The sequence below is a fragment of the Vanacampus margaritifer genome, chromosome 12, assembly GCF_051991255.1.
Source record: "Vanacampus margaritifer isolate UIUO_Vmar chromosome 12, RoL_Vmar_1.0, whole genome shotgun sequence".
Classification (NCBI taxonomy): Eukaryota; Metazoa; Chordata; class Actinopteri; order Syngnathiformes; family Syngnathidae; genus Vanacampus; species Vanacampus margaritifer.
Window position 1 is genome coordinate 5,241,731 of NC_135443.1, and position 20,609 is coordinate 5,262,339.

The 20,609-nt window shown below is 36.8% G+C and overlaps 2 protein-coding genes across 3 annotated transcripts; one reads left to right on the forward strand and one right to left on the reverse strand.

Moving 5' to 3' along the window:
- Positions 1 to 4,375: 4,375 nt before the first annotated feature.
- Positions 4,376 to 6,001, forward strand: sfr1 (SWI5-dependent homologous recombination repair protein 1). Its single transcript, XM_077582935.1, has 3 exons — positions 4,376 to 4,636; positions 5,087 to 5,434; positions 5,496 to 6,001. The coding sequence occupies exons 1-3, from the start codon at positions 4,571 to 4,573 to the stop codon at positions 5,682 to 5,684; spliced, it is 603 nt and encodes a 200-aa protein (XP_077439061.1). The 5' UTR covers positions 4,376 to 4,570; the 3' UTR covers positions 5,685 to 6,001.
- cfap43 (cilia and flagella associated protein 43) lies at positions 5,877 to 20,581 on the reverse strand. 2 transcript variants are annotated; one of them, XM_077582934.1, is made up of 21 exons: positions 20,540 to 20,581; positions 19,255 to 19,368; positions 19,044 to 19,124; positions 18,377 to 18,502; positions 18,204 to 18,308; positions 18,023 to 18,130; positions 16,790 to 16,951; positions 15,288 to 15,494; positions 15,105 to 15,191; positions 13,911 to 13,991; positions 13,659 to 13,787; positions 13,448 to 13,567; positions 12,099 to 12,206; positions 11,919 to 12,005; positions 11,763 to 11,845; positions 11,540 to 11,663; positions 10,765 to 10,877; positions 9,885 to 10,044; positions 9,643 to 9,807; positions 8,050 to 8,127; positions 5,877 to 6,519 (listed from the first exon to the last, which is right to left on the reverse strand). In XM_077582934.1, exons 2-21 carry the CDS (start codon positions 19,309 to 19,311, stop codon positions 6,127 to 6,129), a joined length of 2,574 nt encoding a protein of 857 aa, XP_077439060.1. In that variant the 5' UTR covers positions 19,312 to 19,368; positions 20,540 to 20,581; the 3' UTR covers positions 5,877 to 6,126. The 2 variants fall into 2 exon arrangements, with proteins under 2 accessions (XP_077439060.1, XP_077439059.1); XM_077582933.1 differs by having other exon boundaries at positions 11,763 to 11,851.
- Between the last annotated feature and the right edge of the window lie 28 nt (positions 20,582 to 20,609).

Genomic DNA, 20,609 nt, shown 5'->3' on the forward strand with positions numbered 1-20,609 from the left:
ACTGCTCCCCAAATGTTTTTTTGTTTGTTTTTTTGGGAGGAGAGGAGGGGGTGGGAACTTTTTTTTCAATCTTTTATTAATGTGGAGGCCGATTGTGTGCAGAGTGAAAACTTACCCTGTTGCAGCTGGATCCCATCTGCTGCACACATTGGACAATGATTGGCATGCAGTTTGCAGCCACTGCTTTTTGCACTGTATTACTGTACTGTACTTTATCACATACAGTACACAACAGTATTTTGAAGATGATACTAATGCATGTGCAAATTTTATTTATTTTTCCACAAAGGCTTGCTTGTGTCAGTTTAACGGTACAATTACAAGCATGACTCCATGCTTAGCTTCATTGTAGGATGTTTACTGTGGATATAAAAATTCAACACACCTCATTCAAATTCCAGGATTTGTGACATTAAAAAAATCATTTGAAAACCTTTGCTACCACGCCGAGTTCAGCTGCTCTAGTAAGCTTTTCTAGACATGTTTTTTTGCCATAAAGTTTTTTGCTAACACAGCCACTAACGCTATTTTGAACGGTTACTAATTCCCTCCACCTAGTCGAAGGCCCCATTTCCACCTTAAGAAAAACAGAATGTGACCCAATGTCACAGTTGCACAATTCTCCGCTTGATGGTGACTGATGAGATCTCTTTGGAGCGTGGCTTGTGCTGTCAGGAAAAGCCTACTTGAACATCTGAACTTTGTTTGAGGTTAATTAGAGGCACTTTAAATGGTATTAGGTGCAGCATTGGCAAAACAGTGTATTTTTATTAGCTATGTAAAAGCTCTATATACACTTAGTAATAGCAACACTAAAGCACGTTATTATTTCTTGATCAAGACGTCATGTTATACTTATTAACTCATTCACTGCCATAAATTCATTAAAAAACAAACAAAAACAATATTAAAAATTAGGAGCAACCGGCGATTATTATTTTTTGTACGTTTAGAACAGATATATAATTTGTGATTATCGTGAGTTAACTAGTGAAGTCATGCGATTAATTACGATTAAAATAAAAATTTTAATAATCATTTCTTTTTTGGGGATTTTTTTTTAAAATTATTTTTGGGTTATTTTTTTAATAATCTTTATTTAAAGAAAAGATTGTTAAAAACTAGGAGTGTCAGGCGATTAAACATTTTTATCGTAATTAATCACATGACTTCCCTCACGATTAATCACAAATTTTATATCTGTTCTAAATGTACGATAAAAACAATCTAGGTTTTCATACTCTTGTTAATAAAAGTGGGAAAAAAATGTTAAACTAATAGAAATAGTTCAAATTAATTTTGGACGTTTATAGCCGTCAATGGCAGTGAATGAGTTAACTTGCATTCCTTAACCAAAACAAACCATCCTCATACTTGTTCAAAATGGCAAAAACATCACACGATCGCATAATTGAAAGAGTCTGCATCAAAGGACTTACTGTTATCATGCTGCATGGTGTTTGTTTTTCTTCTGTGGGGTCTAATAAATGCACTGAAATCCTCCAAAACGTCAACTTTGAACCCTAGAAAATTATTGGGAGGACCTTATAAGGCTATGCAACTTCAATCAAGACAGTTTGACTGTACGCATTTTCAAAAAGTGTCTACAAAGAAAGATCATGCTTACAACTTCACATGAACAAAAGGTTTTATTCTTTAACGGCGCTTAGCGACTAAAAAGTACTTCTTTTTTTTGTTGCAAGGTTTCCGACCATTTACATTTGTGCGACTTGGAGCGGCATTCTTTATCTCTCCAGCGAGGAGCCATTAGAGCCGGTGGGATCCCTGAACCGCCACGCCCATGCGGTTCTGACCTCCACCCACCCGCATGACTCACGGCGAGCGTGACTCGGTTCTGCTCCACTGATGGAAAACAAATGGCTCCGAGGACAGTGAGCGGCGGGAGAAGGAGGAAGGAGGGGTCGGGGAGGGGGGGGGGGGGGGCTTTGAATAAAGCCAAACCGAACGGGAAAGGGAATGGTTTGAAAAAAAAAGAAAAAAGTTGGAAATATTGAACGTGTTTTTGTTTTTCAGTAGACAGTTTGGATCGGACATGTTTGTGCTCAACATAGCTGATAAAACACAACGAGCAGATTAGCTTTGCATAAACATTTTAAGTCCAAAGGTTCAATGCGAGGCAATGATTACTTCATTATTGCAGATCTCGCACTAGGAACTGAATATGTAAACATTGATTATGCACCGTGGGAATATTTTTAACGTCTCAACTGGCAACAGTTGGACAGTGATGAGAGATTTTACAAGTTCTTTGGACCTTAAGTGCAGACTTTCAGCTATAATTTAAGAGCTTTAACAAAAATTATAGCCATTTTTTATTGACCTAAATGTTTAGAGTCTCAAGAATTTTTTTTGTTACTGTCAAAATACTTCTGGATAGCTGTACAGTGGATATAACAAGTCTACACACCCTAAATGCACTGTAAAAAAAAAAAAAAAATATATATATAAATATATTTAAAAAAAAACTAATAATACAGAATTTTCTTTTAATTTTAGTTTTTTTTCTCTATTATTAAAATATAATTTAATTTACAAAAATAAACTCTGATTTTACATGTCAAATGTAAAATAACATGAAATCACTGTAATTGTAAAAACACAATATTTCTGTTATTTTACAAAAAAAGCCATTAGAAATACATACTGTATATTGATTGTTAAAATACGTTCACAAATGCGTCATAACTTCACAAATATTTGTTCGTTATTTAATAAAATAAAATGTAAAATTCAACTTTAATACCCTAAAAAATGGAAAATATATATATATTTACTGATTTTTATTTTACCATAATTTCTTTGTGAATGAACACATTTTTAAAAGTGAAAATAACTACAATTTCTGTAATGCCCTATAAAAACTGTTAAAAACTGTACTTTAATTATGGAAAAAAAAGAAGTATTTTTTACGAGAAAGTAATTTTCTGTTATTTCACAGTATTTTTCTGGCGCCCTAGCTTCCAGAAAATTAACAGTTTTTTTTTTTAATGATTTGAAAATAATAATAATAATTTTACAGTGTGTGTTTAGCCCATTTTGGGGGAAAACACCCTAAAAATTTACTGCAACCCCCCTTTGCCTATTTTTTTTTTGTATCTGGGCAGTTGCAAATAAATAAACAATAATCTGATGAAATGATATGATTGGATTGCTTTCAATTATTACATTTCCAAATCCTGTATTTCAACCGAGATCCAAATAAAAGGTCAAGCAAGCAAAGTTGGCCGAGCACTCACTGCTCCAGTTTACGCACGACAATAACGAGTCTTTCATTATCTTAATGAGGAATGGGAATCTCTCCAGCAACCGCTCCGAACTGAACTGAACCGACTGCTGCCCCCCAAAGCAGACGGCATCACCCACTCATCGCCGCGATTTATAATTAGAAGCGATCCCATCATTCATAACTGTGGCTTATTTTCGCACGCACGCACGCACTCTTGTAACAGAGTGTGTTGAAAAACGCACGCAATGCCATTTCTCTGCCACACTTTGGAAAGCAACACCAACTCATGTTGGAGTCTGTTTTGTTGTTGTTGTTCTGGGGCAGCTTGTTTCACACTTTGCAGAAAAAGAGATCAATCGCCCAGTGAGATGAAAACAAGAGCTTCTCTGTGCAAAAGGCCCTTTACTGGATTTTCACTGAATGTCAGCGTCACGCTCAATCACATGAGAGACGAAAATATTATAAAACTGACAAATGGTTTAACCCTAGCATAGACAGAAAAGGCGCGGCTTTGGATTCCCATTGCAGACTTGATATAAATTTATGGCCGCACATGACACACACACACACCTGTGTTGGATGAAAAGCTGGCAACCTCAGTCACTTCTCACGTGGATTCTAGATTCTTGATAGACACCTTTGCCTCGCTTTGGCTGAAAACAGGCCAACCAATGCCTGAAAGTAAGAGTTGAGATGTTGACTCAGTCGTGAGAATGTGCTACAAAGCTTAATCGTGGGATACGTGAAATTGCGCAAGTGTGTTCGGGCAGGATGATGTTACAGAACAAAATGTAGGAGATGGTGGAATAAATCTGCAAATGGAGGTGAATCAACGGGTGGGAAGTGTTGAATCACCTCGTGACTCCCCCATAGAAACTATAGGGTAACTAAGAAATACTCTGACAACACAGGGCTGATGATAATCTAAAATAAAATTAACTTCACTTTTACTTAAATATGTAGTGTGAAGCGTAACATTGATAGAAATATATCATATGTGCTGTTTAAATTGAGAAAAACGACACGTGGATGCAACTTTAGGTGTTTTAAGTAAGAAATACGAATAACTACAATTCCCATAATCCACCACGGGCGTGCGTCAACAGCTTTCCACCAATCACAGGCTTTGGAGGGCTTCTGAAATACAAAACAAGGAAATGCTGAAAATTCCATTCTCGAAAACTTCGTTTGTTCGCCATTTACTTACTTCCACGGCTTTATGTTTTTTGGAAGATAATTTGTTCTTTCTCCTGTATTTTCAGGTTCTAATAGCGCTTTTGAAGCGTTTTGAGTAGCGACTGCTAGCGAAGAGCTGTTCGCTTCATGGCGGTCACGCCGAAGAATGTCTCATATAGTTCACCGTCGAGTCCGTGTGGGTCCAATGAAGCGGTAAATTAAATTAATTGAACGTATTATTGTGTGCTAATGTTAATGGTTATCCGCAACAAAAAAGTATAAATGTGTAAAAATGCTCTCTTTTCCCTAGATTGAAAAAGTCCCTAAAATTGTTCTTTTAGAAAGTAAATCATCACAACACCTTTACTGTATTTAATACGTAAAGTAACATTAAATATAGTTGACCATTCCAAATGATTTCATATTCACATTTTCGTGTCTGGTTCTTACCGTTCCTAAATTAAGTGCTGTAAGAAGATGGAATTAGTCCATTTGATTTGTTTTGTGCATCAATGAAAGATGTAATAAATTTATATGAGACAATCTTGTCTTCTAACTACATTTGCATTCTACTTAAGAGATGTTTTTAACATTTTTGAAATTGTAATGTAAAGCAAAGTGCATTAGCTAAAATGAAATGTGGCCAATTTCTGATCTCCACAGCCTCAGCAGAAGATGAGCGCCTCCCTCAAGGCGCGGCTGAAGAAAACGCGGCACTACTTCACTTCGCCCGTGGCCAAGCGCCTGCGCGTGGATGACGGGGACGGCCAACGCCTTCCATCGCATTCCCGGACGACGACGGATGATGGTGATTATAAAAATCCTCCACTTAACAGCCTCTCTAACGCCAACTCCCAGGAAGGGAGTGAAAAGATTTCCGGGATGACTCCTGGACCGGCGCACTCTCGCACAGAAGACTTTGCGCAACGACGGGAGCGGCTCGGCAGGGAGGTGAAGGACAAGACGGAGACGTTACGGCGATTGAGGATGGTGAAGATGTATAGGAGTAAGGTGGGTCACCTGACATAGTGATAAGACGGCGGTTTCTCAACTTCTTAATCCTCCTCTTCAGAATGACCCGGCTCGGCTTCAAACCTTGATCGACAAGTGGCGGAGTTGCGCTCAGAACGCGTTGTATGAGCTCCGGTTGCACGTCCCTGCGGAGGCACGCCAGGCCAGCCTGTCCGAACTCATTGACCTCTTTGGCCTGGATGAGAAAATCCTGCACTTTGACCGCGCGGAGGACGACTTTGATTCCTGAACGTGCTTTCAAACACAATTACGTGTATACCAGGGAATTAGAAACAAACTTAATTTATGACACTAGTTTAACCCCTGGGCGTTATTTGACCATTTTTGGGCTTTTTGTTGGTTCTGACCAAGCCATTTCAAAATAAAATAACGCCCAGGGGTTAAATTAAAAAGTGAAATAAATGACATGATTAAAATTTAGAGTTAATGAAAACTTCTATGGTCAAAAACAAAAGATTAGTGATGGAGCTGGTCTGTTTTTCCCCCCAAAAAGAAAAAACATAACTTTGAACTGATTTAGTTTTTTTTTATTTCCATTTATTTTGATTAACAAAATCCAATTCGGAATAATTCTAGAGAGAAAATGTTGAATAATATGGAGTTGTTTATTGGTTGCTGTTATGTTGTTGTCCTAATTTGTAGTTTGCGTCAATCAAACCTGCGAAAAAGGCTCAGTATTTGATCTGCACCAGCGAAGGGACGTTCCTCATCCTCAAATGCTGCGCTTCGGCGCTGAGGAAGGCCAGCTTCTCCATCTGGAACCTGGCCTTGTCCTTCAGCCGCTGCACCAGCAGGACCTCCTGGTAGCGCTGCTCCGTGTTGGCCGCCTCGTTAGCCTCCGTAGCTACAAAACGCCCCCAATGCCGTTGAGAGGGAAGTTCCGACCTCACGTGATGTGAATTTGTGTTACCTGAGGCCTCGTAGATGTGTCTCATCTGGGACACCACCACGTGCATGTCCTGGACCTGCTTGTCCAAAGTCACGTTCTTCTGTTCTTTCATGGCCGCCTGAGCTTGGAGGTGTCTGATTTTTTGTTTGCGATACTTCATGTCCTTTTGATAATTCTTGAAAATGAAGTTGGGGGGGGGGGGGGCATTAAAAACCCTGTCACATTGCAAGGGACTTGACTCCAGATTTGATAACTTCATCTTCACATCACAGCAGGGGTTCAACTGATACATCAACTTTGTGTCCACATTTGAAACTTAAAAGTTGACTAAGCGCTAATCACGTGCGACGAAAATAAGTGAATATTAGTGAATGATTGTAAATTATAACTGATTTCTAGATCCATAATTGCTTTAATTACATGACTGGTTTTGGTTAGGTTGAAGCTTTTTTAGAGAGTACAAATTTCATAAATAAGCTTTCTTTCTTAACATCTAATATTTTAAGCTTGAGTCACTTAAATTGATGACTCGTCATTGATATTTTTACCGCTAAAATACTACGCACATTTTTTTTCATGCATTTAGAATACTTGAATAATAAAACCCTGAAAATGTTAAATATTCAGTTCGATTTTATACATCAAAAAAGTAACTACACACAGCTTAGTAATATTAAGGCTAATAAAAAGGCTTAACTAATACAGTAGGCTAATTAGTAATATAAGGGCCAGAGCTGGTTCTAGTAAGACCAACCACAACATGACTCAAGGTGGCCCTGTCACAAAAAAGCTGAAAGTGGAAGTCAACCGTAAACATTTCTTGACAATAATATGTTATATGTGACCTCACTCGTCTAAACATGACATTCTGATTAACGTTACATTTGCGGTATATGAGTTCAGCCGCAAAATCCAGCCGCTTTATTCCATCTCAGGGGGGCGGCCATTTTGCCACTTGCTGTCGACTGAGGATGACATCACAGTTAATCGGGGGTCAGGCAACGACCAAATCAGAGCTCACCTGTTTTCGGAAGCTGAGCTGTAAATGCTTGTTACCTGAGACCTGAGCAACTGTGATGTCATCTTCAGTCGACAGCAAGTGGCAAAATGGCCGCCCCCTGAGATGGATAAAAACAGCTGGATTTTGCAACTGGAATACCATATTCTTGACATTAATACGTTATATGTGATCTCACTAGTCTAAACATGACATTCTGATTAATATTACATTTGTGGAATATGAATTAAGCCGCAAAATCCAGCCGTTTTTATCCATCTCAGGGGGCGGCCATTTTGCCACTTATTGTCGACTGAAGATGACATCACAGTTGCTCAGGTCTCGGGTAACAACCAATCGCAGCTCAGCTTCAGGAAAAAAACAAACAGGTGAGCTGTGGTCGGTCGTTGCCTGAGACCTGAGCGACTGTGATGTCATCTTCAGTCGACAACAAGTGGCAAAATGGCCGCCCCCTGAGATGGATAAAAACAGCTGGATTTTGCTGCTTAACTCATATTCCACTAACACAATATCAACCAGAATATCATATTTAGACTAGTAAGGCTGCATAGAACATATTATTGTCCAAAAATATTTTTGGGGGATTGACTTCCACTTTGAAGTCGAACCCTGTTTATGTAAACGTTTGAGTCAAAGTAACCATGGGAGCTACTTGAGTGTTTTTGATGTGAGCGGGCCTTCCGTTACCTTTAGCTGCAAGGCCTGAGTCTCCTTCACAGATAGCGCCTGCTTGCACACACGATTGTCCGTGTCTGTCTTGAGATACTGAGAAGAGAAAAAAAAAAAAGAAGCGTACAGAGAGCACGCTGTTCAACATCCTGTTGCCATGCTGGCGTAAAAACAACGGCGCAATAAACATTACGACCGCACTTTATGGCTTTGTTTGTATTCAAAGGCTTGAATTGTCAACGTTCCAGAGGCCTGAACAATGACAGGAAAGCGGCGCTGCTCGCCACGGGAGAACCACCTGAACGCTTTGCCAAAGTAAACGGGCACTGGACGCAGTGGGCGGGGGCCTGCTGGAGAGCAGATTCTCATGCGCAGTCATGGCCATGTTAAAAATAAGAGGCAGACGTACGGTGTGACTCATCAGATTTTGATGGGGTCTGTTTATTTTCATAGCTACTCGCTCTCTGTGGCCTGGGCACGTCTTCGGGGTGTTTTAACGCGTGGGAGTTTAAACGCGTGGGAGTATCTCCCTGTTAGGTCGTGTGTTTACTTAAGATTGATGCGAGCTGCCTGAATTGCTTTTGCACGTGTTTAAATGGCGATAAAGGAGAGCAGCGGCTTTCACCTGAGGAGGTTGCGCTGATAAAAGATCATTTAGCTGCTTATAAATCATTTGATGGCTGGCGAAACCTGCTTTATGGCTAGTTGGCGGTTTTGCTAGCTTGATAAAAAAAAAAAAAAGATAAGTAAATCAGATGGGCAAAAGCCCTGATTGATTGGTCAAGTTGTTCTCAAATGGGGAGTAAGATTTACTTGAAGAAAAAAAACGAGTAAAGTTTTTCTCACTCAGAAATTCTAAGTAAATTTTGCAAGGAGATTTTTTAGTACATTTGACTAGTTTATTAACTCACTGTCATTGACGGCTATAGACGTCAAAATTTATTTGAACTATTTCTATTAGTTTAACATTGCCTTCCCCCCACACACTTTTGTTAACAAGAGTATGAACACCTAGATTTTTAAAAAAAAATTGTATTAGAACAGATATAAAATTTGTGATTAATTGTGACTTAACTAGTGAAGTCATGCGATTAATTATGATTAAAAAATGTAATCGCCTGACGCCCCTAATTCTTAATAATCTTTTGGGGGTTTAAAAAGAAGAAGAAAATATTAAAAATAAAAAAACATAATTAAAATTATAAAAAGGACAAATTATTTAAAAAAATATATAAGTTTTTTTTTTTTTAAAGAAAAGATTAAGAAATTTAAAAAAATAATTAAAATTACATTTTTATTAATTCTATTAACTATTCTATGTCATCATTTAATATGGTCTATATAGATATAAATCGTTGAGTGGTTTAGGTCCAAGTAGGAGTCTGAGGTCTGCAGACTCAATCGGGTCAATTAGTGGAGCCCAGAATTCAATGTAAACATGGTGAAGCAGCATTTAGCTGTTATGCTGCATGTAGATGGAATAAGCTGGAAATAGAAGTGAATTCAGCCGGAAGTGTAAATGCTTTTAAATTCATGTTAAAAAGGTCTTTCAAAACATTTTTAAAATCAAAATCATGTTGTTGTTCAGTCACCCACAACATACCACTTTACCTCTTTGTGGTCCTCGGTGAGACGCATCTTCTGGATGTCCCGTTCCTTGTTCTTGAGATCCTCGATCTGCATCCTCCTCATGGTGTTGTCCCACTCCACCTGGATGATGCCCTTACGGAAGTCTTTGGTCTGCACCATCACGGCTATCTTCTGATCGCCGAGGGTCTGATTGGACAAAGCGGCAAAAGGTGAGACACTGGTTGGTTGAACCTCTGCCGGGAGACTGAGTGCGCTCAGCTGACCCTGATGGTGTGGTTGAGTTCTTCCACCTCGCCCCTGTTGAGAAGAATGGACTCGCTGAAGTCGGGGATGAGATCCATGTTGGTCACCTCCACCTGGCCCTGTTTGAGCAGGAACTGGACCGTGATGTCTGTCAGGAAGTTCGTCTTCTCCTTGCGCATGCTTGAAGGTGTCAACACACAAATCGAATGAGATTGATACTAAGACTTTTCATGAAGCAGACATTGATTAATAATAATCAGGTAACATTAGGTGGGTTTCCATCCACCTATTTTTATTAAAAATTTCGGGAAAAAATCGGGGGGGAAAAAGCTCAAATTTAGCAAAATAAGTTTTTACGCTTGGAGGGGGTGGTTTTTGAAGCGTATCGAAAAGGGAAAATGCGCATTTTGGCGATGGAAATGGGTTTTGCGAATAACGACTACAAGACCGGATATACGTCACGCGCATGCTTGTAGTCACAATAAATGGCGGATGATAAAGTAAGATTATTTGGGGAGACGAAGAAACACGATTCTTTTTATGAATAATTAAAGGAAAAAAACATTCATGCAATTTTAGAGGGCTTTATTCACATCAGCTCTCAACGTAACGACACACTTCACTTACATGCGGGAGGGAAGCCAACAAGACAAACTACTTCCGTTCAGTCCGTGAAAAAAAACATTCCCACCTGGAACTCCCCATTGTCCCACAGTTCCGTCACTACAACGTCATCTCGCGGCGCATGTCAGTTTTGCGCATTTCCACGAAATTCGCATAAAAATTTCGAAACATTTGGACGGAAACCTAACTAATGACACATTTTCCCAGAATTCAATCATTCGCAAAAAAGCCAATAAAAAAGTCAGTTTTCCATAATAGGAATGAAGCGTCACACACTTTTCAAGTTCAGTTGCGAGATATTTAATTTCCTCCTCGGCGGTCTCGTCCTCTTCTCGCTTTTTGACCAGAGTCGCTTGCATGTCAGCCAGAGTGGTCGCTGTGGTTTTGATCTGTAGGAAGATGCCTTTTTGTTGTTGTTTTTGTTTAAATGTATGACAAAATATGTAAACAATAAGCTTTTTATTTGACATTTTTCACACAAGTCAAAAATTAATTTAATCTATTATTTTAACATTTTTTTCCACTTTTTGTTAACAAGAGTATGAAAACCTAGAAAAAAAATATTACAATTAAAAAACAATTAATCGCCTGATGCGATAAAAAAAAGGAAAAAAGATTATTAAAAATTAGGGGTGTCAGGCGATTAAAAATCGTAATTAATCGCATGACTTCACTAGTTAACTCACGATTAATCACAAATTTTATATCTGTTCTAAATGTCCAACAAAAAAATTCTAGGTTTTCATACTCTTGGTTAACAAAAGTGGGAAAAAATGTTAAGATAATAGATTAAATGAATTTTGGACGTCTGTAGCCGTCAACGGCAGTGAAGGAGTTAGTCAGAAATTTTCTAAATGTTTTCTAAATGTACACTAAAAAAAATATAGGTTTTCATACTCTTGTTAGCAAAAGTATATATATTTTTTAAACTAATAGAAATAGTTCAAATGAATTTTTGACGTCTATAGCCATCAATGGCAGTGAATGAGTTAAGCAGACATTATTTGAAAAAGTTGAACTCAAAGAGAAAGTCAATGCACCCTGGCAATACCTTTTGCTCGGTGTCTATTTTGGTCCTACGGATTTGACAAAACTTCTCCCACACTGGCAGGTTCAATCCCTCTGGCATACTCCTCAGAGAGTCCAACTCTTCCATGGCGTTCTTCTTATGACCTCTGAGCAGAACGGAAACAAAAAACAACAACTTTTATGACACTCACAAGTCAGCACAACCGTCATTTTTGTTTCTAAAGGAAACGGTAATCAAAACCAACCGAGGTCTTCGCTTGAAGAGTTTGTACAGCTGATCGACATGAGCTTTGTGCAGATTACTGAACTCCTTCCTGAAGTCTTTGTCCTGAACCTTGAGAGACATTCGTTTGTGCGAAAAGACGTTCACCGGCGAGAGGATGTCCGCGTGCTAGACTTACTTTGTCGTCCGCCACGATGTTTTCATAGCTCTCGTGGAACGCTTCCACTTCTTTTTCAAACTTCTGCAGCTCTTCGGCCATTGTTGTCTGGAAGAAGAAGATGAAGGGGAGGAGCGGAGAAGGAAAAGGTCAAAACGGAGGAAGAAAATGAAACGGAAAAGCGCAATTCGTAGTTTTTACCCGCTGCGCAGACATTTCTTTAAGTTTTTGCGTCAACTCCATTTCTTCATTCCTCATCACTTCTTCCATCAGCACGGAGAAATTCAGAGCTTTAATCTTCAGCTCTTCCTGTGAAATACGATGCAGTGAAAGGAATAAGCAAATCATCAAATATATATACCGATAACTGATCAAACAATATAATTGTTGCATTTAAAAATGCTGTTTTTGTGGGAAAACTGAAATGTTGTAAAAATTACATAACGTAAGATTTGGAATGGTTTTTAATCGGTCAAGAAATGTGGAACGAGGAAGTAAATTAAGGCTTTGCAATTAAAACAAAATTCAAACAAACAAACAAAAATTATTAATACTACTTTGAGTTGTTTAAAGTTATAGATTTTTATTTTAAAATGACTAATTTAATAAATCTGTTTTGTACAAAAGGAACTTATATAATAATAATAATAATAATAATAATTTATGTTATGGCTAAAGAAGAATTGATTAAAGAACAATGTGATTAAATAACAAAACATACTGTTAAACAATTAGTATTTAATAGAAATGTCAGAAAAAATTGCCAGACAAAACTTTTAAAAAGTCAAAATCAGTCTAGAAATAAATCTACGTTGAACTTATTTCATATGCAAATGTATTTCACATTTTAAAACTCATTCACTGCCATTGACGGCTATAGACGTCAAAAATTCATTTGAACAATTTCTATTAGTTTAACATTTTTTTCCCATTTTTGTTAAAAAGAGCATGGAAACCTAGAATTATTTATTTTTTTTTTTTACATGTAGAACAAATGTTTTAATTAATCGTGAGTTAACTAGTGAAGGCATGCAATTAATTACGGTTACAAATTTTAATCGCCTGATGCTCGTAATTTTTTATAATATTTTCTTTAAATAATTAATAAAAAAATAATAATATATATTTTTAATTTTTTTTGTTTTTTATAATCTTTTCTTTAAATAATTAATAAAAAAAAGTAATATATTTTTTTTATTTTTTTTAAAGAAAAGATTATTAAAAATTAGGGGCGTCAGGTGAGTAATTTTTTTAAATCGTAATTAATCACAGGACTTCACTAGTTAACTCACGATTAATCACAAATTTCATATCTGTTCTAATACAATTAAAAAATCTAGGTTTTCATACTCTTGCTAACAAAAGTGGAAAAAAATGTTAAACGAATAGAAAATAGTTCAAATTAATTTTTGACGTCCATAGCCGTCAATGGCAGTTGAATGAGTTAAGCAATCCACAATAAGCATTATAGTTTGTTGTGTGTGTGTGTGTGTGTGTGTGTGTGTGTGTGTGTGTGTGTGTGTGTGAGCATGCGTGCGTGCGCTGATCACCTGACATATGGCCATGTCGGACTTAATTTTCATCTCAAACAGCTTTTTCAAGCCTTCATCAAAACGGTCAGTGGCCTCTTTGGTGGTTTTCTGGAAGCCTCTGATTTCAGTTTCCAGTGACTTAAAAAAAACAAAGCGATCCGAAAAAGGAGGAGAAGCAAGTACTGTCAAAGTATTTGTCAAAATGTCAAAGCAGGTGTGGTTGGAATACCTTTCTGTATTTATCCTTTTCCGTGTCCAGCTCTTTGACTTTCTTTTCATATTCTTTAAATTGCTTTTTCTCGTCTTCGGTCCACTGGTTGTTGGGTTTGGCCAGAACAAACTCGGGCTGCGCTACTTCCTGCGGAGCACATTCAATAGGCACTTCCTGTTTTTTTTCTTTTTTTGACCCAATTGTTTAATTCAACCGAGGATGTGCGGGGAAAGCGAAGCAGTTGGGTGTAATGAGCGCAAGCGGACCCACCGCTTTCAAAAGGCTGTCTTTTTTCACTTCCAGAACGCCGTCCATCATGTCATCAAGCGCCCTTTCTCGGACGTCATCGCTCTGAAACACACAACACGTTTTCAACAATACTATTATGCATAAAAAGTTCAATTATATGAATATTTTCAAACTCAGCACAAAAAAAATAAAATAAAAAAATCTTGAAGATGGGCCCAAACACTAAATCATTCTGAATGATTGTATTTTATACATTGATGTGAAAAATAAGAACATGGTTATTGGTTTTAAAGCATTTACAGTTCATCCAATCAGAATGCAGTGATGTCATGTTCTGGGAAAAGGTGAGAATAGAGTAGCCAAAAATGACAGTTGCTTTAGAATAATATGGCTCAAGTATATTAGAGTATTATTAAAAATATTTTTATTTATTTTTTTTTTTTAAAGAAAAGATTTTTAAAAATATAGTAATCTTTTCTTAAAAAAAAAAAATAATTAAAAAAAATATATATAATTTTTTTTTTTTAAAGAAAAGACTATTAAAAATTAGGGGCATCAGGCAATTACAATTTGTAATCGTATGGGATTTTTAATAGGTTTTAGTTGAACTAATGAGTACACACTCACACGCACGCACATATGCACACACACGTGCACATACAAAATAAAAAAAAATTAAAAGAAAAGAAAAAAAGAGCAATGATGATGACATGTCGAATCAGTAAAATTACCGAATGAACAATACTGAGCTCTCAATTAAAATATATATATTTCTTTTAATAAAAAATTGTAATCGTAATTAATCGCATGACTTTACTAGTTAACTCAGGATTAATCACAAATTTTATATCTGTTCAAAATGTACCAAAAAATTAATTTTAGGTTTTCATACTCTTGTTAACAAAATTTGGAGAAAAAAAATGCCCAAGCCTTCACATAATTGATGAGTTTAGTGAAAAAAGCACCGAAGTATTTTCTGTATTTGGACGCCTGTGATAAGCTGTGATTTACGAGCAGGCCCGCCCTCCTCGACTCCACTTCTTTCTTTGCCATTTCGGCTCAATCTCTTTCAAGTTCTTGTTCTTTCTTCTTAAGTGTAATTTAGTGCATGCAAATGCTCGCACGTCGGTCTGGTCTCCAAGCCAGGAAGAATTTGGACAAAAAGGCAAACGGGAGTTTTAAAAAACAAAAGCCAGGTTTGTTTTGGCAGCGTACCTTGGCAGCCAAGCGCTTTTGCTCCTCCAGCCTCTTCCGCTCCTCTTCCTTCTCCTCTTCGGGGGTCAGGTACTTTTCGGCCTCTATCTAATAGGTCACGAGACGAGCGTCTGATGGTGATTTTTTATTTTTTTTCCTTTTACAGATAACAAAAGTGACATGTCACGAGAATGTGGGGGTCACCTCGGAGTCGTCCACCACAAACACCCGCTCGGGCACCTCCCTGTCGTTCAGGACGGGCACCCACAGCTCCTCGTCGGCCTCCAGTTCGTCCAGGAACTCCTTCACCTGCTTGTTCCTCTCTTTCACGCGGCTGATCTCCTGCACCTTTTGCTTGTACACTTTGTCAAACTGCGTGTTGAGCGCCACTTTGATTCTGTAGATGACATCCTGCAAAATTGGGTATTGAGAAAATGGGGAGAAACGGGGTTACAAATGAGGGCTGTCATCTTTGCATCAATCACACAGATTTTTTTTTTCTTGCATTACAGTTTTATTCAGGATTTTTTTTTTGAGAATGATCTGATAGCACACATGAGAGTCGCATGATAGGACCACCAGTGGAAGCGGACAATGCCAGTCATGCTTTTATTTTTGTTGCTCACAGGCTCCCTCTACTGTACGGAAGTGGAACTTGCCTTTAGGCCACTGTAATTGCAGTACAGTCCATGCTGACTTAATCCTGATCATGAATAATATGAATATAATAGGGTGATTATGGGACAAAAATATCAATCACGATTATTTTGGCAATAATTGAAATCACCATATTTTTGGGGTACGAAACAAGCATTTTTTTTTAAGCATTTAAAAAATATTAAGACCAATTTAAAAAAAAAAGTAAGTTCCTTTTGGACCAAACAATTTATTTATTTATGTTGGCAGTGCAGCTTCTGCACTGAGCAGTAGGACGATCATTTATTTTAAAAAAATAATGATCACGATCATTTGAGCGATAATTGAAATCATCATATTTTGGGGTACAAAATAAGAAAATGTTTAAGCATTTAAAAATATTAAGACCAATATAAAAAAAAAAAGAAGAGAGAAACACTATGTAAGTTCCTTTTGGACCAAACGCAATTTATTTATTTATTTATTATTTGGTACAACACAGGGTTTTTATAGTTTTGGAATTTTCATTTTAGTTCGTTTTTATTTCATTTGGAGTTTTTGTCTTTAAATTTAGTTAGTTTTAATTAGGTTTCAGGGTGGTTTCATTTAGTTTTCGTTTTTTAAAAAGCATCTTCCTTTTTATTTTATTTCGTTAACAAAATCGTTTTTTTGAATTTTAGTTTTTCGTTAACTAAAATAACCTTGGGAAAAAAAATGTTTAAACGTGAAAGACAAATAAAAAAATATTAAGACAAAATTCTTTGAAGCACTATAATTATTCAAGTAGCTTTTGGATGAAACAAAATTTAATAAACAGTTATTTAAAATTTTTAAAAAGGTGCAAATGTATACTTATAAACAACCCAAAAATTTGAATTAATAATCTTTTTTTACGATTATGCTGATTTTGTAATTGTGGAGTGTCATAATTGAAATTGTAATTGAATTTCAATTAATTGCACAAAAATAATAATAATAATAACTTTGTATCAGTGACGGCCCATGCATTTGGTACCTGGGCCTCTGAATGCCATACGCATCACAATTCGATATCATGAAGCGATCCTCACCTGAAGCATAACGATCTGGTTCAGCTTCTGCTCGGTGGTATGCAGGTTAAACTGGTCGTAAAGGTAAGGTTGTAAAAGTCCCAGCTCGGCGGAGTAGCTGCTCGCTACTACATCCTGGGACTCCAAGAAGTCGTCTTCCTCTCCACCCTTTTCTTGGGCCTTCTGTTTCGGATGAAAGGTGGAGCGCAGAGGTATCAAATCCAAAAACATTTAGCTCTCCAAGTAGCGACAAACTGCAATGATTTCCAAACTTTAATGAGCCAAGGCAAATATTTTAAGTTGAAAAATCGAAAAAATGTCACTGAAAGTGGACACACATTCAATGACTTATTATTATCTAATAGAATATCATTTATTTGTTTTGTCTTTCACTATAAGTCACTGTCATAGCTAGATGAACAAACATAATTTTTTGTAGTTGGCCGCACTTATTATTTATTATAAATAATTTCAAGACCAATTAAGTCAAATTTGATCATGTGTTCATATAAAAATAGTTTATTTAAAAAAAAAAAAACTATTTACCTAAAATGGACTTTATTATGAAAATTGGCATCTTAAAATCATATTAATCTGTAAATTTCCCCCTCTAAATAGCACTAATCTGTGGATCGTATGTTGTACATAAATGCAAAATAAACATTTTTCATTTGATGTTGTTGACGTTCACATGTCTATTCATCACCCAAAAATGTTGCTTTGAACTGGAAAAATACTTAATTCTGTCACATATTTGTACTTTTTCACAAAAGCGACAGCACTATTGAAAATTCGTGCTATCTTACTCATTTTTAATAGATTTTTGGTTGTGCATAAAAATTAGGTTACTTTTATTTATAGCGCTGTCATTGGCCGGAATCCTCGTATCTACAAAATCATCATTTTTCAGGAGAACCCAAAAAAACCCGGTATGCTAGTTCAACCATTATCATTGCATCATCAATGACAGCAAGGCGTTTTCAACACTTAAGATTGGTCAATAAAATTTCTTTTTTTTTTTAAGTAATTAAAAAATAAATAAAATAAAATAAAAATAAATTAAAAAATAAATAAAAAATATAAATAAATAAATAGTGGAAAAAAATCTTTAAAAATGTGAAATAGGAGGTTTTGGTACAACGCCAATGATAAAAAAAAATAAAAATAATACAAATTTAAAAAACTGTCAACAAAATGTTCTATCATGAGAATATAAACCAGAAGGTTAAGGACAATGGACAAAGTTGCGCTTACAGCCAGTTCCGCCTTCCTCTTCTCTTCAACTTTTTTAAGGTCATCCAACTCGCTTTGTGGTCGCTCTTTGAGTAGGTAGTTGGTCACCTCGTGGTCCGTGTGAAAAGCCTACGATTGGGCAAGCGCATGTTGAGTTACGCCCGTTCTGTCATTTGAGTTGGCTTGAGAATGCATTTGATACCTTTACAGCTCTGTCTTTAACTTTCAGAGAATCCCAGCAGTCCCTCTTGATGAGATCCCGCTTGTAGCATCGCTCTAAAATCTCCATCTCAATTCTATCTCTCACCTGTGGTCAAAAACGCTTGCATCAGAAATTGAGTTGAAGAAAAGACAAACGTTTATTGCCAGCGTTACCTTGGAAACGTCCTTCTCCAACGCGGCATCGTGCATCTTCTGCCGCGCGTCGTCCACGTTGAACTCCTTCAGCTCCAGTTGCTCGATTTCGGGAACGCTCTCATTTTCCCGGATCATCTCTTGGATCTGACAAACGAGGATCCATTCAGTCGATGGCTGTCTTATTAACTGTGTTTCGTCGCCGTAATTAACTCATTCGCTGCCATTGACGGTTACAGACGTCAAAAATTCGTTTGAACTATTTCTATTAGTTTAACATTTTTTTCCACTTTTGTTAACAAGAGTGTGAAAATCTAGAATTTTTTTTTATCGTCTATTTAGAACAGATATAAAATTTTTGATTAATTGTGAGTTAACTAGTGAAGACATGATTAATCTTTTCTTTTCTAAATCGCGCCAGGTGATTGAAATTTTCAATTGCAATTATCACATGATTTCAATAATTAACTCAAGATTAATCACAAATTTGATATCTGTTCTAAATGTACAATTAAAAAAAAGTTATTTTTATTTTTTATTTTTAGGTTTTTCTACTCTTATTAACAAAAGTGGAAAAAGTGCAAAATTAATAAAAATAGTTCAAATGAATTTTTTACGTCTATAGCCGTCAATGGCAGTGAATGCGTTAATTAACTGGAGCAGATAGCGGATGTCACATTCCACTCACAGTGCTGCGGATCTCCTCCATCCTGGCCCGCAGTTTTTCCTTTGCGTCCGAGTAATCCAGATAATCTTCTCTTAGACATGGCTAAATAAATATAAACAAAATTTCAGAAAAAAAAACATGCTGTGTAAAAAGTTGAGGATCAAAAATGCCTCTGGGATGATGATGATAATGCATATGCAGTAATTGCAATACAGAATGGAATATGACTTACCTCACTTTCTGGTGGTGTTTCAGAGTCAGTTTCATTAGAGTCTGTACTGACATCCATTGTGGACTGAGCTGTTTTACCACATCAAGTAGTGAAGACTTTAGTTCTATATAAGGCCTGGAGGCGAAAATACACAAAACATGCTCATAATATCATAAACATTGATCTATTAGTCCATGCAAAAAAAAAAAGATCAACTGATACAAAGTTTCCCCAAACACGCCTTCTACCAAGTAATACACTAAATCCATTCATACAGTCAATAAATCAGTATTCACAAAACAATGCATTCACATGATTTTTGTTGTTGCTGTCTCCTATTTGGCCACAAGATGGCACTAAAACCAAGCACTGAATGGGTGAACCAATTTTTAATAACATCGAGCCACTGGTTCCTTTCCTGGCACACGCAATGTATTCAAAACAACGATGACTGCATAGAAATAGCCCACAGGCCTCACAACAGATGGTATTTATAAAGGGAGCCAAGTAATTTTTGTGTTAACGACGTGTAACGTGCTTGTTGTTACGTTTTATATTACTTTGTAAACGCCTACGTGTGGGGAAAAACAGATCCCAAATCTTCCAGCTAAAAACTATGCAATGGCCGATGACATCGTATTGAGTGATATCATTGATTGGCCGAGATGACGAAACGTCATAAATACGCGACAGTTTATTTCTAAACCTTCCACCGCGAACAAAAATAGTGCATTTATTTTTGCCGTTGTTGCTAATAGGACAATGAGGACGAATATTAACAAAGAGAAACCCGAAGCACTGACACATTGCTAAAATGAACGGAGAACGTTCACTGTTAATGTCGCAATAAAATGACGTCATTTTATTTTGACAGTATCACTATGACAACTAGATACACGTTAAGTCATTTGCGACCACGCGATGTCTTGATAAGTGACTTCAGAACACTGAATAATCGCTAACAAGACTTCTTGGCATAAAAACACAATTCATTTCCTGCATCCACATAACAAAATGGGCTCATTCTGTACACATTTAACATGTAGCATTGTCGGTTACGAAGCCAAAACTCACCTTAAAAGGGAATTTGTGTAGAATAAACACAATGTTAAATCCAATGAACAAGCGTCCAAGACGAGATAAACATTGATACACTCAAACACTCTATTCGATGAAACCAACAAGTACTTTCCCCTCTAGAGCAGCAAGACTAATGTGAATGATGCATTTTGAAACAAATTCAATACCTTACTTATACCTTTATAACGAGATAAACTATTTTGTGGAATCCCACAATGTTACTTACGTTCAAACCACCGACACGACAACCAGCTCGCGTGTGTATCCTTGGCAACCAGAAATACGAGACACCGCCC